Raw genomic sequence first — 19620 nt, forward strand, 5'->3', positions numbered from 1 at the left:
TTGCGGGGGGGGGGAGGGGGAGTCAGGAGGTGAGTGACTCGCCGCAGGAGTCCCAGCCTCTGGCCACACAAAGAATCCGAATGGCAGAACGTTATGCACTGTCGGTCTCACGGGAGGCGCCCAGTGATGCACCGAGACCGGGTAACGAGGATTTGCGAGACGATTTCTTACTCTTCCATTCTCAAGTTGAGTTAACAGGTCAAGAGTGGAAATTGCAAGAGGCACTGGCCCCAAATCTTATCAATCCGCCTTAGTTACAGGGAGTGGTGTTAGAGGACTGGAAATTTGCAAATGCCACAACCTGGTTCAAAACAAAAGGGTGGGAGGGTAAACGCAGCAGCCTGGACCACCTGGGGCAAAAGTTAAGGGCCCGAGTTTCATCTCAGCCTCTGCAGCAGCTGCGGGATTTTGCTTCCGGGCTGAGCCCCGCCTCTCGAGTCGACGTCAGAATGGGCCTGCTACCCGCCTGAATTGGAGGCGGGGCCGCCAGCACCCTCCCCCCCACCACGACCCGCGCTCTCCCTATTGGTCAGAGCGCCCGTCAGTCACCGCTCCCGTCCCCCCCCCCCGAGATCACGTGCTCCGCACTTCCCAGCGACGCCGTCGCACGTCCTTCCCCCACCGGGGGCGACCCCCATTAGGTACGGTAGGACTTCCAAGGCTTGTATCGCACTTGATCCGCTCTTTCCCCGCCCAGCCTTCTCCACCCCCTACCCCATCCTCCGGCTCGCTCAGCCGTTCGGTTTGAGAAAGCTCACTTCCCGTCCATGATTCCGGCCTCTCCGTGGCCGCCCTTGCCCTGCAAGAGCAGCGCGCAGGCGCGGTGCGGCCAACCGCGCATGCGCGGCGCCCGGCAAGTGATCTGCATATTTAAAGGGCCACCAAACCTGTGTTCACCTGATTTAAAGGGACAGAGACACTTGTGAGAAAAGATTGATTACAACACCGGGAGCGCGGGTGGTTTTTTTTTTGGAGCAACGGAAGAATGTAAAGGTAGAGAATTCTGAAGTCCTGCATTTCTCCCACAATTTATTATTATCTTATTTTACAGGGAGAGGGTTCGCAGACCCGACAGCACAGCAGTCTGACTGAGTCGCGCGATTCACCAGGATGTGAAGGCTGTCAGCGAGCATGGAAGGGGAGGGCAGCACATGCCGCGCAGACAAACCCTACCCGTGTCCCGTGTGTGGGCGCGCTTTCAACCGACCATCTGACCGGGGGAGGCACAAGTGCAACCGAAACAGGGAGAGGCCATGTAAATGCGGGGACTGCGGCAAGGGGTTCAGTTACCCCTCCGAGCTGGAAACTCATCGGCGCAGTCACACCGGGGAGAGGCCGTTTACCTGCTCCGTGTGTGGGAAGGGATTCGTTCGATCCTGCAACCTGCTGTCGCACCAGCAGGTTCACAGTGGGGAGAGGCCATTCATCTGCTCCGTCTGCGGGAAGGGATTCACTCGATTTTCCCACCTGCTGAGGCACCACAAAGTTCACACCGGGGAGAGACCCTTCACCTGCTCCGTCTGCGGGAAGGGATTTTCTGAGTCATCCGACCTGCTGAAACACCAGCGAGCTCACACGGGGGAGAGGCCGTTCACCTGCCCCAAGTGCGGGGAGAGATTCACTCAGATCTCCCATCTGCTGAGACACCAGCGCACTCACACTGGGGAGAGGCCGTTCACCTGCTCCGTGTGCGAGAAGAGATTCACTCAGGCATCCAGCCTGCTGACGCACCAGCGGGCTCACACCGGGGAGAGGCCTTTCACCTGCTCGGTATGTGAGTTGAAATTCACTTCGGCCTCCTGCCTGTTGGAACACCAGCGACTTCACACCGGGGAGAGGCCGTTCCCCTGCTCCGTGTGCGGGAAGGGATTCACTCAGGCCTCCAAACTGCTGAGACACCAGCGAGTTCACACCGGGGAGAGGCCGTTCACCTGCTCCCTGTGCAAAAAGGGATTCGCCCAGTCATCGACCCTGCTGAGACACCAGCGAGTGCACGCCAGGAAGAGATCGTTCATCTGCTCCGCATGTGGGAAGGGATTCACTCGATTTTCCAATCTGGCGAAGCACCAGCGAGCTCACGCGGGTCTGCACTGCTCCGATTCTGCAGTTATTGCTGCTGTTAATCAGATTCAGGAGTGAACCTTGGTTAAATGATGAGATCAGGGAAGCATTGTTGGTGACTTTGCTGCTACCGCCAGTAACTGGGCTGGAAGTTGACAGAATTTGCATCTATAGAGCTTCTCTCAGTCTCAGGACATCTCCGTGAGCAGGAAGCCTCCGCAAACAGCAACGTGATCGTGACCAGAGATGATCTGTTTTTAGTGGCATTGGTTGGAACATCGGCCTCACCGGGGAGAACTCCCCTGCTCTCCTTCAAAATAGTGGCCATGGGATCTTCCCCATCCGCCTGAGGGGGCAGATGGGGCCCTCGGTTTAACATCCTCATACCTCCTTCTGTGGCTCAGGGCCGTCGCTCCTGTGAAGCACCTTGGGGATGTTTCTCGCTGCGCGGAAGGAGCTTGATAAACATGAGATGGACGAGACGTGGATGCACTGGAGCCGATGACGTTTTTGTGTGAGCGATCGGTCAGAAACTGAGCTCTGGCTCACTTTGTCGATCCCTCCTCCGAGGCAGGTGAGAAAACAGGCCTTTCCTTTTTAACGCCCGGGAAAACGAAGCCCCTCTTCCGACCGGCTGTCGCGGCCCAACACCCCTCTATCCGCCGATTCGAGATCGACGCCGAGATGCTGGAAAGCGTTCGCTGATTTCTGTATCTCGGGAGCCTCCTCGCTCACAGAGGCGAGCAGGTGGACGACCATGTTCATCGCCGCCTCTGAACGTGCCGGCTCGAGTGAGGGGAAGAGCGTTTGAGGTCGACTCGCAGACATTTACAGCACAGGAGGAAGGCCATCGTGCCCGCGCCGGTCAGCAAAGATCTGGTTGCACTGGTCTCATTTTCCAGCGCTTTGGCCCATAGCCCTGGAGGCTACAGCGACACAAGCAAATATCTAAAGGCTTCTCACATGTAACGAGAGTCTCTGACTCGATCTTTCAGTCAGTGAGTTCCAGAAGATCTTAAATTCGAGACAGAGGTCATGGTTCACCCCGGGCAGCGGTGACCCCCCCCCACCCCCCCCCCCCCCCCCCCCCCCCCCCCCCCCCCCCAACCCCATGCTCCTAAAGGCTTCGGAGACTTGGGTAACCCACAGCCGGAGCTTCCAAGCGCTGGAGAAGTCCCGCCAGCAGTGCCTTCGCAAGGCCCTCCAAATCCAGCGCCGAGAAAGGCGGTCCGGCCGCAGCGTCCTCTCCCAAGACAACCCGCCCAGACCCAAGGGGATAACCGCTCTCAAACCGGCTCCGTCGGGCGGGACACGTGTTCCTGACCACTGGACTCCCGAAGCAACGGGTCCTGCTCGGAACTCGGTCACAGCAGGAGGACCCTCCCCCCTTCCCGGGAGGACGACGGGAACGCATCTGGGATCTCCTTTGAGTGCCCCTGAAGAAGTCGAACGTCCGCCCCCCCCCGCCCCCCCCACCCCCGACCTGCCGCAGACCCCGGCTCGTCGCCGACCTGAACGGCGTAGGCGTCGCCCGGGAAAGCGCTGGACGCCTCGAGGGAACGCTCGGGCAGGAGCGCGCGGAGGGGGAAGTTGAGGCATCGGAGGGAGTGGGCGGACCTCCGAGCGACCTGTCCAACCCCGCCCTCTCGGGGGCCGCCTGCCTCCCCCCCCCACGGTGGGTGGCAGAGCCCGCGGGATCGCACATTGGGGACCGGTCAGCTCGTCTGGGAACCCAGAGTGGGGACCCAGTCACCCTCGATCCTGAGGGGCTGCCCAGGAGGAGGAGGAGGAGGAGGAGAGGGTGAATCTGACCCAGCTGCTGAAAGCCGATCAAATGGGAACAATCGCAGAAGCTGCACCAAAGAGCAAGGGGGTGTGGGGTGGGGTGGGAGGGGTGCGGGGTGGGGTGGGGTGGTGGGAGGGGTGCAGGGTGGGGTGGGAGAGATGTGGGGTGGGGTGGGGGTGCGGGGTGGGATGGGAGAGATGTGGGGTGGGGTGGGGGTGCGGGGTGGGGTGGGAGAGATGCGGGGTGGGGTGGTGGGGGTGCGGGGTGGGGTGGGAGAGATGCGGGGTGGGGTGGTGGGGGTGTGGGGTGGGGTGGGAGAGATGCGGGGTTGGGTGGGGGGGTGTGGTGGAGGGGTGGGGTGGGAGGGGTGCGGGGAGGGGTGGTGGGGGTGCAGGTGGGGGCTGGGGTAGGAGGGTGGTAGGATGGGAGAGGTGTGGGGGGTGGGGTGAGAGGGGTGGGGTGGGAGGGGTGCAGGGAGGGGTGTGGGGGGTGGGGTGGTCAAGATAAAAAACAACTGGGGATGAATGAATCAGATTGTAAAGTGCCTAAGGGCATCTGTGGGGACCTGTCCAGCTTCTGTAAACGGAGTGGGGAGGGAGCACTGAACCACAGGGCGACATGTCGTGTGTCATTCCCATCTCCTGGTGTTACTAAAACCCAACTTCAATGTAACAAAGACCGGAAAGTAAACTGAACAATCGGGGAAGTTGTGTTGAAGTGACCCCAATGGAAGGAGCAATAATTCCCGCCCCCCCCATCACCCTGTAAAATTAATTTGAACCCTCCCTCCATCGTGGCGCTAGCTAACCTCCCTCTGAGGACCACGGTCCCAGCTCCGTTGAGGTGCAATTCCGTCCATCTACGATTGCCACACTTTGTTGAACCCTTTTGCCAGGAACGCTGTGGATGCACTCGAGGATCCGTTCCCCCAAGACCTCCCCGCACTTCCCGACACTGAAAACTGCTTTGAGATTGCCAGAACTCTCACCACCTCCCCCCCCCAACAACAATCCCCTCTCCCCGGAGGATCCTGCCCTGCCCGATTCCACACACGCTGGCCTCCCACATTCCAATAACATCCTGGTGGGGGTGGGGGTTACCATTGACCAGAAACTGAACCGGACCAGCCAGATAAACACTGCGGCTACAAGAGCAGGTCAGAGGCTGGGAATCCTGCGGAGAGTCACTCACCTCCTGACTCCCACCCAAAGCCTGTCCACCATCTACACGGCACAAGTCAGGAGTACGATGGGATACTCCCCCAACTTGCCTGGATGAGTGCGGCTCCCACAACACTCGAGAAGCTCGACACCATCCAAGACAAAGCAGCCCCCGCTCGATCGGCATCCCATCCACCAACATTCACTCCCTCCACCGCCGACGCACAGTAGCAGCAGCGTGTGTACCATCTACAAGATGCAATGCAGCAACTCACCGAGGATCCTTCGACAACACCTTCCAAACCCACGACCGCTACCGTCTAGAGGGACGAGGGCAGCAGACGCAGGGGGAACACCACCATCTGGAAGCTCCCCTCCAAGTTGCTCACCGTCCTGACTTGGAAACGTATTGAAGGCCGTTCCTTGGGTCAAGATCCTGGGAACTCCCTCCCTAACCTACACCACATGGACTGCACTGGCTCAGGAAGGCGGCTCACCCACCACCTTCTCCAGAGGGCAATTAGGGATGGGTAATAAATGCTGGCCTAGCCATGAACAAATAAAAAAAAAACTTGCTTGATTTTTCCTTTCAATTGCGGAGCTGGTTCGGGGGTGGGGGGTGATTCTGCCTCCTGGAGCGTGCGCTCTGGGAGTTCACAGCTTCCCATCCCGTGGGTGAGTGAGCTTATCCACTGCGGTAGGAGGAACAGAGGTGCAGAGTATTTATTAAATGGTGAGAGATTGGGAAGTGCTGATGGCCAAAGGGACCTGGGAGTCTTTGTTCATCAGTCACTGGAAGCTAACATGGAGGTGCAGCAAGCAACTAGGAAGGCAAATGGCACGTTGGCCTTTAGTGCAAGGGGATTTGAGTTCGGGAGTAAAGACGTCTTGTCGCAGTTGTGGAGACCGTACCTGGAGGTTTGTGTATGGTTTTGTACAGTCTCCTTACCTAAGGAAGGATATGCTTGCCATAGAGGGAGCGCAGTGGAGGTTCACCGGACACATTCCTGGGGTGGCAGGATTGAGATTGGGTCTGTATTCTCTGGAGTTTACAAGAAAGAGTGGTGATCACATTCATCTTACAGAATTCTTAATGGGCTAGACAAAGTAGATGCAGAAGCCATGTTTTCACTGGCTGGGGGAAGGTGGGACGAGGGGGTGGGGGAGGGTTGTGGGTAGAGTGTAGAACCAAGGGACAGAGTCTCAGAATAAGCAATAGGTTATTTAGTACTGAGATGAGGAGGAACTTCTTCACTTCGAGGATGGTGAATCTTTGGAATTCTCTAGCGCAGCGGGCAACGGCAGCTGGGTCACTTGAGTGTGCTCAAGACAGACCGATAGATTTCTGGAGACTAATGCCATCAAGGGATATGGGAATAGCGGGGAAAGTGGCATCGAGGTAGACCATCAGCCCCGATCTTGTTGAATGGCAGAGCAAGCTGAAGTGGCCTACTCCTGCTCCTATGCCCTGCAGCGACTCTGGCTGCTCCTGGAGCTCGGAAGCCCTGAGTTTGAGTTCGAGCGAGTGGAGACATTCACCGCAGCCAGGGTTCCCCAGGAACACGGGAAGCGGGCTGGAGTTCCCCCGAAGCAGAGAAATTGGAGGTCCCGTCATTATGCTTAATATATAAACAAGTGTAAATAGATAAACTTTTGGGCATTCATTCTAGACATTTATAAACTTTAATTATTTTATTGCCTGAGATTCTCTGTCCCCAGGGCAGTCCCAGCTCTGGTGTTGACCCAGCTGCTCTCTCACTTTGTTGGGGGGTGGGGCCAGTGCCTCACAATCCACGTCAACGCACCTGAGCGCTGCTCCACGCCCCGCCCCCTTGCCGCGTCGCCGTTGGTTGGAGGACCCGCCGGCCGTGGGTCCTCCAGCCCCGCCCCACCCGCTCCCTATTGGTCAGGTCGAACGTCCGTCACAGGTCACGGCCACCCCCCCCCCCCCAAGCGCCATAGTGATCACGTGGTCCGTACACCGTTGTCGTCGCAGCCGTGTCCTCTCCGCTCAGTGTCTCGTTGGCCACGGTCGGACGGTCAGGTTTGTAATTTATTCGATTCCCTCTCCCTTTCTCTCCACCCCATCCTCGAGCTCGCTCACTCGGTCTGGGAAAACCTACTGTCGGTCCGTGATTCGGCTCCTCCATGGCCGCCTTCCCCCCCCACCGGGCCGCCGCAGTCCAGCGCGCAGGCGCAGTGCCGGACCGCTGGAGTTTCGGCCGGCCGAGCATGCGCTCTGCATATTTAAAGGGACACTGTCTCTCTGTGTTCACCTGTGATTTAAAGGGACAGTGACACCCAGAGAAACTGATTTCAATATAGAAAGGACGGAGAACGGGTTTTGGGGCAACAGTAGGAAGAATCTGAAACTTCTGAATATAGCCACAATCTGGAAGTTCCCCCTACCCCCACCCGAGCCACACTCGCCGTCCTGACTTGGGAATATCTCGGCCGTTCCTTCCCTGTCGCCAGGTCGAAATCCTGGGAACTCCCTCCCTAACTGCACGGCCGGTGTACCTACGCCACAAGGGCTGCAGCGGCTTACCCACCACCTTCTCAAGGGGCAATTAAGGGTGGGCAATAAATGCTGGGTCCGGCCACATCCCGTGGATGAATAAAAAAGAAATAGTTACAGCACAGAAGGTGGCCATTCGGCCTGTCAATATTCATGCTGGATCTCTGCCAGAGCAATTCGTCAAGTCCCACTTTGCCAGCCCTTTTCCCGTTAAGGTGCAAGTTTTTTCTCATTGGGTGGTTATCCAATTCTCCTCCGAAAGCCTTGATTGAATCGACATCCACCACTTCCCTCAGGCAGTGCATTCCAGGTCCCAACGACTCCACTTTGGAAAGGTTTCTCCTCATTTCGCCATTGGGCCTTTTTACCGTCCACCTTAAACCCCTGACACCTGGTCCTCGATCCTTCCACAGATGGGAACGGTTTCTCTCTATCTACGCTGCCCAGACCTCTCGATTTTTTTTTAACAATAATCACCGGTTTAAACTTGCCTTACAGGGAGAGGGTTTGCGGACGGGAAGCTCAGACCAGACACTGTGCCCATCTGACCGAGTCACTCGATTCATCGGGACCTGAAGATCGTCAGCGAGCATGGAAGCAGGGAGCAGCACCCGCAGCGCGGACAAACCCTACCCGTGTCCCGCGTGTGGACGCGGATTCGACCGACCGGCTGACCTGGGGGGGCACAAGTGCAACCGAAACAGGGAGAGGCCGTGTAAATGCGGGGACTGCGGGAAGGGGTACAGCCATCCCTCCGAGCTGGAAATCCACCGGCGCAGTCACACCGGGGAGAAACCGTTCGCCTGCTCCGTCTGCGGGAACGGATTTACGCAGTTTTGCCACCTGCTGACCCACCAGCGGGTCCACACCGGGGAGAGGCCGTTCACCTGCTCCACGTGCGGGAAGGGGTTCACCCAGTCGTCCACCCTCGTCAGGCACCAGCGGGTTCACACTGGAGCGAAGCCCTTCACCTGCTCCGAGTGCGGGAAGGGGTTCACCCAGTCGTCCCACCTGCTGACCCACCGGCGGGTCCACACCGGGGAGCGGCCGTTCACCTGCTCGGTGTGCGAGAAGGGTTTCACCGAGTCATCCCAGCTGCTGAAGCACGAGCGCATCCACACCGGGGAGAGACCGTTCACCTGCTCGGAGTGCGGGAAGGCATTCGCTCGACCCTCCAACCTGCTGACCCACAAGCGCATTCACACCGGGGAGAGGCCGTTCACCTGCCCCATGTGCGAGAAAGAATTCGCCGACCCGTCAGCCCTGCTGAGCCACCGGCGGGTCCACACTGGGGAGCGGCCGTTCACCTGCTCCGAGTGCGGGAAGGGGTTCACCCAGTCCTCCCACCTGCTGACCCACCGGCGCGTCCACACCGGGGAGAGGCCGTTCACCTGCTCCAAGTGCGGGAAGGGGTTCACGCAATCGTCGGCGCTGCTGACGCACCAGCGGGTTCACTCCGGGGAGAGACCCTTCACCTGCTCCGTGTGCGGGAAGGGATTTAATCGGCCGTCCAACCTGATGAGACACCAGCGAGTTCACTCGTGACCCCCACCGCTCTGATTCTGCTGCTGTTAATGAGACTCAGGACTCAACCCTGTTAAATATGAAAATGGGGGAGCGTTGGTACGGCTGTTGATAACCGCAGGAACTAGGCTAGAGCTGACAGAATTTGCATTTATATAGCTCCTTTCGCCACCTCGGGACCTCTCCGTGCGCAGTAAGCCTCCACAAACAGTAAAGTGACAACGAGCAGAGGTGACCTGTTCTCAGTGAGATTGGCTGAGGATGAAACATTGGCCTCACCGGGGAGAACTCCCCCCTCGCCTTCCAGATAGTGGCCGAGGGATCTTTCACATCCACCCGAGGGGCCCCTCGGTTTAACAACCTCACATCTCCTTCCGTGGCTCTGAGTCATCCCTCCTGCGGAAGCCCCTTGGGATGTTTCTCACTGTGGGAAAGGAGCCCTAGAAATATGAGATGAATGCGACGTCTCGGACGTAGATGTGCTTGGGCAAAACGGAACCAGCTGCTGCCTGCAGTTGAGAGCCGAACACACGGGAACCGTCAGAGACCCTGGAGCGAGGAGAGAGAGAGACCCAAAGAAAGCCGGGATGAATAAATACGATTATAAAGTGTATGGGAATCTGTCCAGCTTCTGTATAATAACAATGCAGAGAGGGCTGACCTTAATATCTGGGGACGTGTTGTGTACCATAGCTATCTTCTGGTGTAATTAAAACCCGACTTCAAAGTAACAACTGTTGGAAAACTGAATTTTATATAATGCCATGTAAAGTACACAAAGAAGGGTTAAGAGGTCAGCGAGGAGGGAGAAATTAAGAGAATGAGAGAGAGAACTAGCTTAGAAATATAAAGGCAGATAATAAGAGTTTCTACAGGTATTTAAGAAGGAGAAGAGTAAGTAAAGTGAGCGTCTGGCCCTCTAGAGACTTGAGTCTGGTGAATTATTATGGAAAATAAGGAAATGGTGGACGGGCCCGAACAGATTTTTGCGTCTGTCTTCACTGTAAAGGATACAAATAACATCCCAGAAATAATTGTGAATCGGGAGGTGAGAAGGAGGGAGGAACTTAAGACAATTACAATCACCAGGGAAACGGTACTGAGAAAATGATTGCAACTAAAAGCTGACCGGTCACCAGTTCCTGGCGGACTTCATCCGAGGGTCTTAAAAGAAGCGGCTGCTCAGATAGTAGGTGCGTTGGTTTTAATTTTCCACAATTCTCTGGATTCTGGAAAGGTCCCATCAGATTGGAGAAATAGCGAATGTGACTCCTCTAATCAAGAAAGAAAGGAAAGCGAAAACAGGAAACTTCAGGCCGGTTAGCGTAAACGTGTGTCATTGGGAAATGCCGGAACCCTATCCTGAAGGAGCGGGGGCACTTGGAAAACCTCCATGTAATCAGGCAGAGACAACGAGGGTTTTATGAAAGGGAAATCGTGTTCGAATAATTTGGATAAAAGCAAAATACCGCGGGATGCTGGAAATCTGAAACAAAAACAGAAAATGCTGGAAAAACTCGGCATCTGTGGAGAGGGAAACAGAGTTAACTCCTCAAGTGCGTGTGACCCTTCTTCAGAGCTGAAAGGAAGTAGAAATGTGATGAAATTTGTACTGTTTAAGGGGGAGTGTGGTGGAGCTGGATAGGAGGCCAGCGATAGGTGCGGGCAAAGGAGGGATTGACAAAGATGTCATGAACCAAAGGACAAAGGGAGTGTTAATGATAGTGATTAGTGCTAAAAAGAGTGCTAATAGGTGGCATAGAGGCTTTCTTACACCAGCATTAACCATTACCATTAACACTCCCTTTGTCCTTTATTTCATAACATCTTTGTCAATCCCTCCTCTGTCTCCACCTATCGCTGGCCTGCTATCCAGCCACCTATCGCTGGCCTTCTATCCAGCCACCTATCGCTGGCCTTCTATCCAGCCACCCATCGCTGGCCTTCTATCCAGCCACCCATCGCTGGCCTTCTATCCAGCCACCCATCGCTGGCCTTCTATCCAGCCACCTATCGCTGGCCTTCTATCCAGCCACCTATCGCTGGCCTTCTATCCAGCTCCACCTGCCCCAACACCCCCCCCTTAACCAGTATACATTTCATCACACTCCCACTACTCTTCAGCTCCGAACAGGATCATACGGACTCAAGACGTTAACTCTGTTTCTCTCCCCACAGATGCTGCTGGATCCGCTGAGTTTTTCCAGCATTTCCTGTTGGAGTTCTTTGAGGAAGTATCAAGCAACCAGGATAAAGGGGAACCTGTGGATGTGCTGCACTTAGATTTCCAGAAGGGATTTGACAAAGGTGCCACATCAAAGCCACTGTGCAAAATAAGGGCTCGTGGTGTAAGGGGCTAACATATTAGTATGAATGGAGGATTGGTTAGCGAACAGGAAACAGAGAGTAGGCATAAATGGGTCATTTTTGGGTTGCCAAGCTGTGACGAGTGGAGTGCCACAGGGATCAGTGCTGGGGCTTCAACTATTTACAAATTATATCAATGACTTGGATGAAGGCACCGATGGTATGGTTGCCGATTTTTTGGCTGACGACACAAAGGTAGGTAGGAAAGTAAGTTGTGAAGTGGACATGAGGAGTCTGCAAAGGGATATGGATAGGCTAAGTGAGTGGGCAGAAATTTGGCAAATGTAGTATAATGTGGGAAAATGTGAACTTATCCACTTTGGCAGGAAGAATAGAAAAGCCAGCATATTATTTAAGTGGACAACTGTGAGGTACAGAGGGATCTGGGTGTCCTGGTACATGAATTGCAAAAGGTTGGTATGCAGGGGCAGCAAGTAATTAGGAAGGCAAATGGAATGTTGTAATTTATTGCAAGGGGAATGGGGAATATAAAGGTAGGGATGGTTTGCTACAGTTGTACAGGGCCTTGACGAGACCCACATCTGGAGTAGTGTGTGCAGTTTTGATCTCTTTATTTAAGAAAGGATTATAAATGCATTAGAAGCGGTTCAGAGAAGGTTCGCTCGACTGATACCTGGGTTGGGAGGGTTATCTTATGAGAAAAGGTTGGAGAGGCTGGGCCTGTACCCATTGGAGTTAAGAAGAATGAGAGGTGATCTTACTGAAACAAAGAACAAAGAAAAGTACAGCACAGGAACAGGCCCTTTGGCCCTCCAAGCCTGCGCTGATCATATTGCCTGTCAAACTAAACCATTTTGCACTTCCGGGGTCCGTATCCCTCTATTCCCATCCTATTCATGTATTTGTCAAGCTGCCTCTTAAACACCACTATCGTACCTGCTTCCACCACCTCCTCTGGCAGCGAATTCCAGACATGCACTACCCTCTGCGTAAAAAACTTGCCCCGCACATCTCCTCTAAAGTTTTCTCCTCTCACCTTAAATCTATGTCCCTTAGTAATTAACTCTTCCACTCTGGGAAAAAGCTTCTGACTATCTAATCTGTCTATGCCACTCATAATTTTGTAAACTTCTATCAAGTCGCCCCTCAATCTCCGTCGCTCTAGTGAGAACTATCCGAGTTTCTCCAACCTCTCCTCATAGCTAATAACTTCCAGACCAGGCAGCATCCTGGTAAACCTCCTCTGCACTCTCTCCAACGCCTCCATATCCTTCTGGTAATGTGGCAACCAGAATTGCACGCAATATTCCAAGTGTGGCCTAACCAAGGTTCTATGCAGCTGCAGCATGACTTCCCAGCTTTTATAGTCAATACCCCTGCCGATGAAGGCAAGCATGCCACATGCCTTCCTGACTACCTTATCCACCTGCGTTGCCACTTTCAGTGACCTATGGACCTGTACACCCAGATCCCTCTGCCCGTCGATGCACTTAATGGCTCTACCATTTACTGTATAATTCCCACCTGTATTAGACCTTCCAAAATGCATTACCTCGCATTTGTCCGGATTAAACTTCATCTGCCATTTCTCCGCCCAAGTCTCCAACTGATCTATATCCCGTTGTATCCTTTGACAATCTTCTTCACTATCTGCAACTCCTCCAACCTTAGTGTCGTCTGCAAACTTACTAATTAGCCCAGTTACATTTTCCTCCAAATCATTTACATATACTACAAACAGCAAAGGTCCCAGCACTGATCCCTGTAGAATATCACAACTCTCCATCCAGAAAAACACCCTTCCACTGCTACCCTCTGTCTTCTATGACCAAGCCAATTCTGTATCCACCTTGCCAGCTCACCTCTGATCCCGTGCCACTTTACCTTCTGTACCAGTCTGCCATGAGGGACCTTGTCAAAGGCCTTACTGAAATCCATCTAAATAACATCCACTGCCCTTCCATCATTGATCATCTTTGTCCCTTCCTCGAAAAACTCGATCAAGTTAGTGAGACACGACCTCCCCTTCACAAAACCATGCTGCCTCTCACTAAAACACCCATTTGCTTCCAAATGGTAGTAAATCCTGTCATGAAGAATCTTCTCCAATAATTTCCCTACCACTGACGTAAGGCTCACCGGCCTGTAATTTCCTGGATTATCCCTGCTATCCTTCTTAGACAATGGAACAACATTGGCCATTCCTCTGGGACCTCACCCGTAGCCAGTGAGGATACAAAGATTTCTGTCAAGGCCCCAGCAATCTCCTCCCTTGCCTCCCTCAGTGCTCTGGGGTAGATCCCATCTGGCCCTGGGGACTTGTCCACCTTAATATTCTTCAAGATGCCTATCACCTCTTTTTTGATCTCAACATGATCTAGGCTTTCTACACACGCTTCCCTAGACAAATCGACCGCTAAGTCTTTCTCTTTGGTAAATACTGATAAGAAGTATTCATTCAGTATCTCTCCCATTTCCTCTGGTTCCACACACAGATTCCCACCTCTGTCCCTGAGTGGGCCCACCCTTTCCCTGGCTACCCTCTTGCTCTTTACATATGTATAAAAGGCCTTGGGATTTTCCTTAATCCTGGTTGCCAGTGACTTTTCATGACCCCTTTTAGCCCTCCTGTCCCTTGCTTAAGTTTCTTCCTACTTTCTTTATATTCTCCACGGGCTTCATCTGTTCCCAGACTTATAGCCCTTATGAGTGCTTCCCTTTTCTTTTTGACTAATCTCACAATATCCTTCGTTATCCAAGGTTCCTGAAACTTGCCATGCTTATCCTTCATCCTAGCAGGAACATGCCGGTCCTGAATTCTTATCAACTGATGTTTGAAAGCCCCCCACATGTCAGTTGTTGATTTGCCCTCATTCGCCTCCAATCTAGATTCCTCAGTTCCTGCCTAATATTGTTATAATTAGCCTTCCCCCAATTAAGCACCTTAACCCGAGGACTCCTGTTTTCCTTATTCACCAGTACCTTGAAACTTACCGAATTATGGTCACTTTTCCCGAAATGCTCTCCTATTGAAACTTCGACCACCTGGCCGGGTTCATTCCCTAATACCAGGTCCAGTATTACCCTTTCCCTCGTTGGACGATCTACATATTGTCTCAGGAAGCCCTCCTGGATCCACCTTAAAAATACTGCACCATCCAAACTCCTAACACTAAGTGATTCCCAGTCAATATAGGGAAAGTTAAAATCACCCACCACAACAACCCTATTGCTTTTACATCTTTCCAAGATCTGCCGACATAACTGTTCCTCAATCTCCTGCCGGCAATTGGGAGGCCTATAATAAAACCCCAACATTGTGACTGCACCCTTCCTATTCCGGAGCTCTACACATATTGCCTCACTGCATGAGCCCACCGAGGTGTCCTCCTGTCATACAGCTGTGATATTCCCCTTAACCAGCAGTGCAACTCCCCCACCTCTTCTACATCTCTCTCTATCCTGCCTGAAACATCTAAATCCTGGAACATTTATCTGCCAATCCTGTTCAACCTTCTGTAATAACAGTAACATCATAGTCCCAAGTACTAATCCAAGCTCTAAGCTGATCTGCCTTGCCTGTTATATTTCTCGCATTGAAACAAATGCATTTCAGACCCCCAGTCCCACTGTGTTCAGTAATTTCTCCCTGCCTGCTCTTCCTTAGTCCTACTGGCCATATTCACTAGTTCCCAATCATTTATTTCACCTGCTGACTTATTGCGCTGGTTCCCACCCCCCTGCCATACTAGTTTAAACCCTCCCGAGTGACACTAGCAAGCCTCGCAGTCAGGATATTGGTGCCCCTCCAGTTTAGATGCAACCTGTCCTTCTTGTACAGGTCCCACCTGCCCTGGAAGAGATCCCAATGATCCAGATATTGGAAACCCTCCCTCCTACACCATCTGTTCAGCCACATGTTTAGTTGCACCATCTTCCTATTTCTAGCCTCACTGGCACATGGCACAGGGAGTAATCCTGAGATTACAACCCTAGAGGTCCTGTTTTTTAACTTTCTGCCTAACTCCCTGAACTCCCGCTGCAGGACCTCGTCACTCTTCCTGTCTATGTCGTTAGTACCATTGTGTACCACGACCTCTGGCTGTTCTCCCTCCCCCTTCGGAATGTCCCGTACCCGATCAGAAGCATCCTAGACCCTGGCACCAGGGAGGCAACATACCATCCTGGTGTCTCTTTCACGACCACAGAAGCGCCTATCTGAGCCCCTGACTATAGGGACCCCTATGACAATTGCACAATTGCTCTTATGTGCTTTGACCCCACCCCTCCGCTGAACAACAGAGCCAGCCGTGGTGCCGCTGCTCTGGCTACTGCTGTTGTTTTCCCCTGATAGGCCATTCCCCCCCCAACAGTATCCAAAACGGTATACCTATTGGAGAGGAGGACAGCCACAGGGGATTTCTGCACTGACTGCCTGCCCCTTCTAGCGGTCACCCATCTACCTGTCTGTACCTTGGGTGTGACCACGTCTGCAAAACTCCTGTCTATGGCGCTTTCTGCCACCTGAATGCTCCTAAGTGCATCCAACTGCTGCTCCAACTGATCCATGCGGTCTGTGAGGAGCTGCAATTGGGTACACTTCCTGCAGACTGTAGTTGTCCAGGACACTTGAAGCATCACAGATTTCCCACATCCCACAGGTGAAGCACTTCACCCCAGCGACTGCCATTTCTAGAACTATTTAATAAATGAATTTAAATCTAATAACTGCTTATTGACTCCTTATTAACTATATGTTCCCTAGGGCTAGATTTCTACTATAAATGCTAAATTCTAAGAACAGTAATCCCTTGCTTCTGGTCTAGATACCCTCTACTTATTAATTAAGTGATTAATTTATTTGGTTTAATTAGTTTAACAATGTTTTAGTTTCAAATTCTGTGTCGATTCCCTACCAGCCAATCAGGTCCCAGATTTACCATGACGTGACTTTTAATTTTTTTTTAAGACCTGAGGTCCACGAATCCCTGAGGTAAGGTTTTTATACTCACCGTTCTGGAACTCTGCCCTCCGACTCTGCTCCCTGGAACTAGGCCGTGAATCCCCAAGGTAAGGTTTTTATACTCACCGCTCTGGAACTCTGCCCTCCGACTCTTCTCCCTGGAACTAAGCCGTGAATCCCCGAGGTAAGGTTTTTATACTCACCGCTCTGGAACTCTGCCCTCCGACTCTTCTCCCTGGAACTAAGCCGTGAATCCCCGAGGTAAGGTTTTTATACTCACCGCTCTGGAACTCTGCCCTCCGACTCTTCTCCCTGGAACTAGGCCGCGAATCCCCGAGGTAAGGTTTTTATACTCACCGCTCTGGAACTCTGCCCTCCGACTCTGCTCCCTGGAACTTGGCTGCGAATCCCCAAGGTAAGGTTTTTATACTCACCTCTCTGGAACTCCGCTCTCCGACTCTGCTCCCTGGAACTTGGCCGCGAATCCCTGAGGTAAGGTTTTTATACTCACCGCTCTGGAACTCTGCCCTCCGACTCTGCTCCCTGGAACTTGGCCACGAATCCCGGAGGTACGGTTTTTACACTCACTGCTCTGGATGCTGGACGTATAAGATGCTGAGGAGAATTGTCAGGGTGGATGCTGAGAGGATGTTTCGTCCCACCGTGGGAGAGACTAGAACCCAGGGTCACCGTTTAAGATAAAGGAGTCTCCCATTTAAGACAGAGGTGAGGAGAATTTTTTTCTCTGAGGGTTGGAACTCTCCTCCCAAAGAGAGCAGTGGAAGCAGTGTCACTGAATGTTCTTAAGACAGAGGGAGATAAATCCTTGACTAATAAGGGAGTCAAAGGCTATCAGGGGTAGGCAGGAGTTGTAGCCATGGTCAGATCAGCCATGAGCTTTATTTAACGGTGGAGCAGATTCGAAGGGAGGGGCCGAATGGCCTACCCACGCTCCCAATTTCGTATGTTCGCATTTATGAGAACAGGCTCCTGGGATGAGGAACTTCAGTTATGAAGACGGATTGGGGAAGTTAGGACTGCTTTCCTGGGAGAAAAGAAGGTTGAGATGAGATTCAACGGAGGTTTTTGAAATCGTGAGGGTCCGGACAGAGTAGATAGGGAGCAACCGTCCCCACTTGTGATTACTCGTCCCCAATAGATTACAAAAGTAGAGAGGTCATGTTGAAGTTGTATAGAACCTTGGTGAGGCCACAGCTGGAGTACTGTGTGCAGTTCTGGTCACCACATTATAGAAAGGATGTGATTGCACTGGAGGGGGTGCAGATGAGATTCACCAGGATGTTGCCTGGGATGAAACATTTAAGTTATGAAGAGAGGTTGGATAGACTTGGGTTGTTTTCGTTGGGGTAGAGAAGACTGAGGGGCGACCTGATTGAGGTGTACAAGATTATGAGGGGCATGGACAGGGTGGATAGGGAGCTGCTGTTCCCCTTAGTTGAAGGATCAGTCACAAGGGGGCAGGAGGTTTAGTGGGGATGTGAGGAAAGACCTTTTTACCCAGAGGGTGGTGACGGTCTGGAATGTGCTGCCTGGGAGGGTGGTGGAGGCGGGTTGCCTCACATCCTTTTAAAAAGGAACCTGGATGATCAGTTGGCAGGTCATAACATTCAAGGCAATGGGCCAAGCGCTGGTAAATGGGATTAGGTAGGTATGTAGCTCAGGTGTTTCTCACATGCTGGTGCAGACTCGATGGGCCGAAGGGCCTCTTCTGCACCGTGTGAATCTGAAAGGGTAAAGAACGAGAGGGCACGGATTTGAAGTAATTCAGCGAAAGAAGCCAAAACGACGCGAGGAGAATCTTTTTCACACGGCGGCTGGCCAGGGTCTGCAATTGCAGCGCCCGAGAAGTGCGACGGAGGCAGGTTCAATCGGAGCGTTCAAAATGAAATTAGACTGCTATCTGGCAAGGAAGAATGTGCGGGGTTACGGGGAGAAGGCGAGGGAATGGTACTAGGTGATAAAAATAAAAACAAAAAAACTGCGCATGCTGGAAATCTAAAACAAAAACAGAAATACCTGGAAAAACTCAGCAGGTCTGGCAGCATCGGCGGAGAAGAAAAGAGTTGACGTTTCGAGTCCTCATGACCCTTCGACAGAACTGTTGAAGGGCCCTGAGGACTCAAAACATCAACTCTTCTCCGATGGTACTAGGTGAGTTGGTCCTTCGGAGAGATGGCAGTGCAGGCATCTTCCAGCACCGTGACAATTCTGTGGACGAGATCAGAGAGATAAGGGAGGGCCGAGGACATGGCGACCCTGAAAATAAGGATGAAAAGCTTAAAGCGGAGGCGTCGCTTGACCAAGGGCCGGTGCAGGTCGGGGAGCATGAGGAGCGACGGGTGAATGAGACTTGGTGCGAGTGAGCACGCGGGCGGCAGGGTTTCCGATGACCTGGAGTTTACGAAGGGCAGAATTTGGCTGGGAGGCCGACCAGGCAGTCATTGGGAACGGTCAAGTCCAGAGGGAACACCAGGGCATGGATGCCGGGCGGCAGCAGCAGATGGGCTGAGCCAGCAGCAGAGTCGGATCACGTGGCGGTATGGCCATAGAAATAGGTTTGTTTAACATTCATTGACGGGACGTGGGCATCGCTGGGCTGGGCCCAGCGTTTATTGCCCGTCCCTAATTGCCCCTTGAGAAGGTGGCGGTGGGTGTCCCTCCCTGAACAGCTGCAGCCCCTGTGGTGTAGGCACACCCACCGTGCTGTTAGGGAGGGAGTTCCCAGGATTTTGACCCGGCGACAGTGAGGGAACGGCTGATATATTTCCAAGTCGGGATGGCGAGTGCGGCTCGGAGGGGAACTTCCAGGTGGGGGTGTTCCCCATGTGTCTGCTGCCCTCGTCCTTCTAGACGGTAGCGGTCGTGGGTGTGGAAGGTGCTGTCGAAGGAGTCTCGGTGAGTTGCTGCAGTGCACCTTGTAGATGGTACACACACTGCTGCTACTGTGCGTCGGTGGTGGAGGGAGTGAATGGGCTGTTTTCCAGAAGCCGTATTGTGCATAAAGGCACTTAGCCTGGAGTCACATGGAGGCCAGATTTCCTTCCCTAAAGGGCATTAGTGAACCATTTATGACAATTGACAATGGTTTCCTGGTCTTCATTAATTCCATGGTGGGATTTGAACCTGGATCCCCAGAGCATTACTCTGGATTACTAGTCAAGTGACAGTACGACCAGCCTGCCACCTCCCCTGGTCGGACGGCAATGAACCTCATGCACTTTCCTGGGATGGGGGCAAGGCCAGCATTTGCTGCCCACTT

General features: G+C 53.1%; 1 protein-coding gene across 1 annotated transcript; it reads left to right on the forward strand.

The window, feature by feature from the left end:
- The first annotated feature begins 561 nt into the window (after nt 1-561).
- LOC121270536 (gastrula zinc finger protein XlCGF26.1-like) lies at nt 562-9780 on the forward strand. The gene is made up of 3 exons (XM_041175902.1): nt 562-641; nt 1052-2009; nt 8230-9780. Exons 2-3 carry the CDS (start codon nt 1132-1134, stop codon nt 9068-9070), a joined length of 1719 nt encoding a protein of 572 aa, XP_041031836.1. The 5' UTR covers nt 562-641; nt 1052-1131; the 3' UTR covers nt 9071-9780.
- Nucleotides 9781-19620: the final 9840 nt, after the last annotated feature.

Source organism: Carcharodon carcharias, chromosome 27, assembly GCF_017639515.1.
Source record: "Carcharodon carcharias isolate sCarCar2 chromosome 27, sCarCar2.pri, whole genome shotgun sequence".
NCBI classification, from domain to species: domain Eukaryota; kingdom Metazoa; phylum Chordata; class Chondrichthyes; order Lamniformes; family Lamnidae; genus Carcharodon; species Carcharodon carcharias.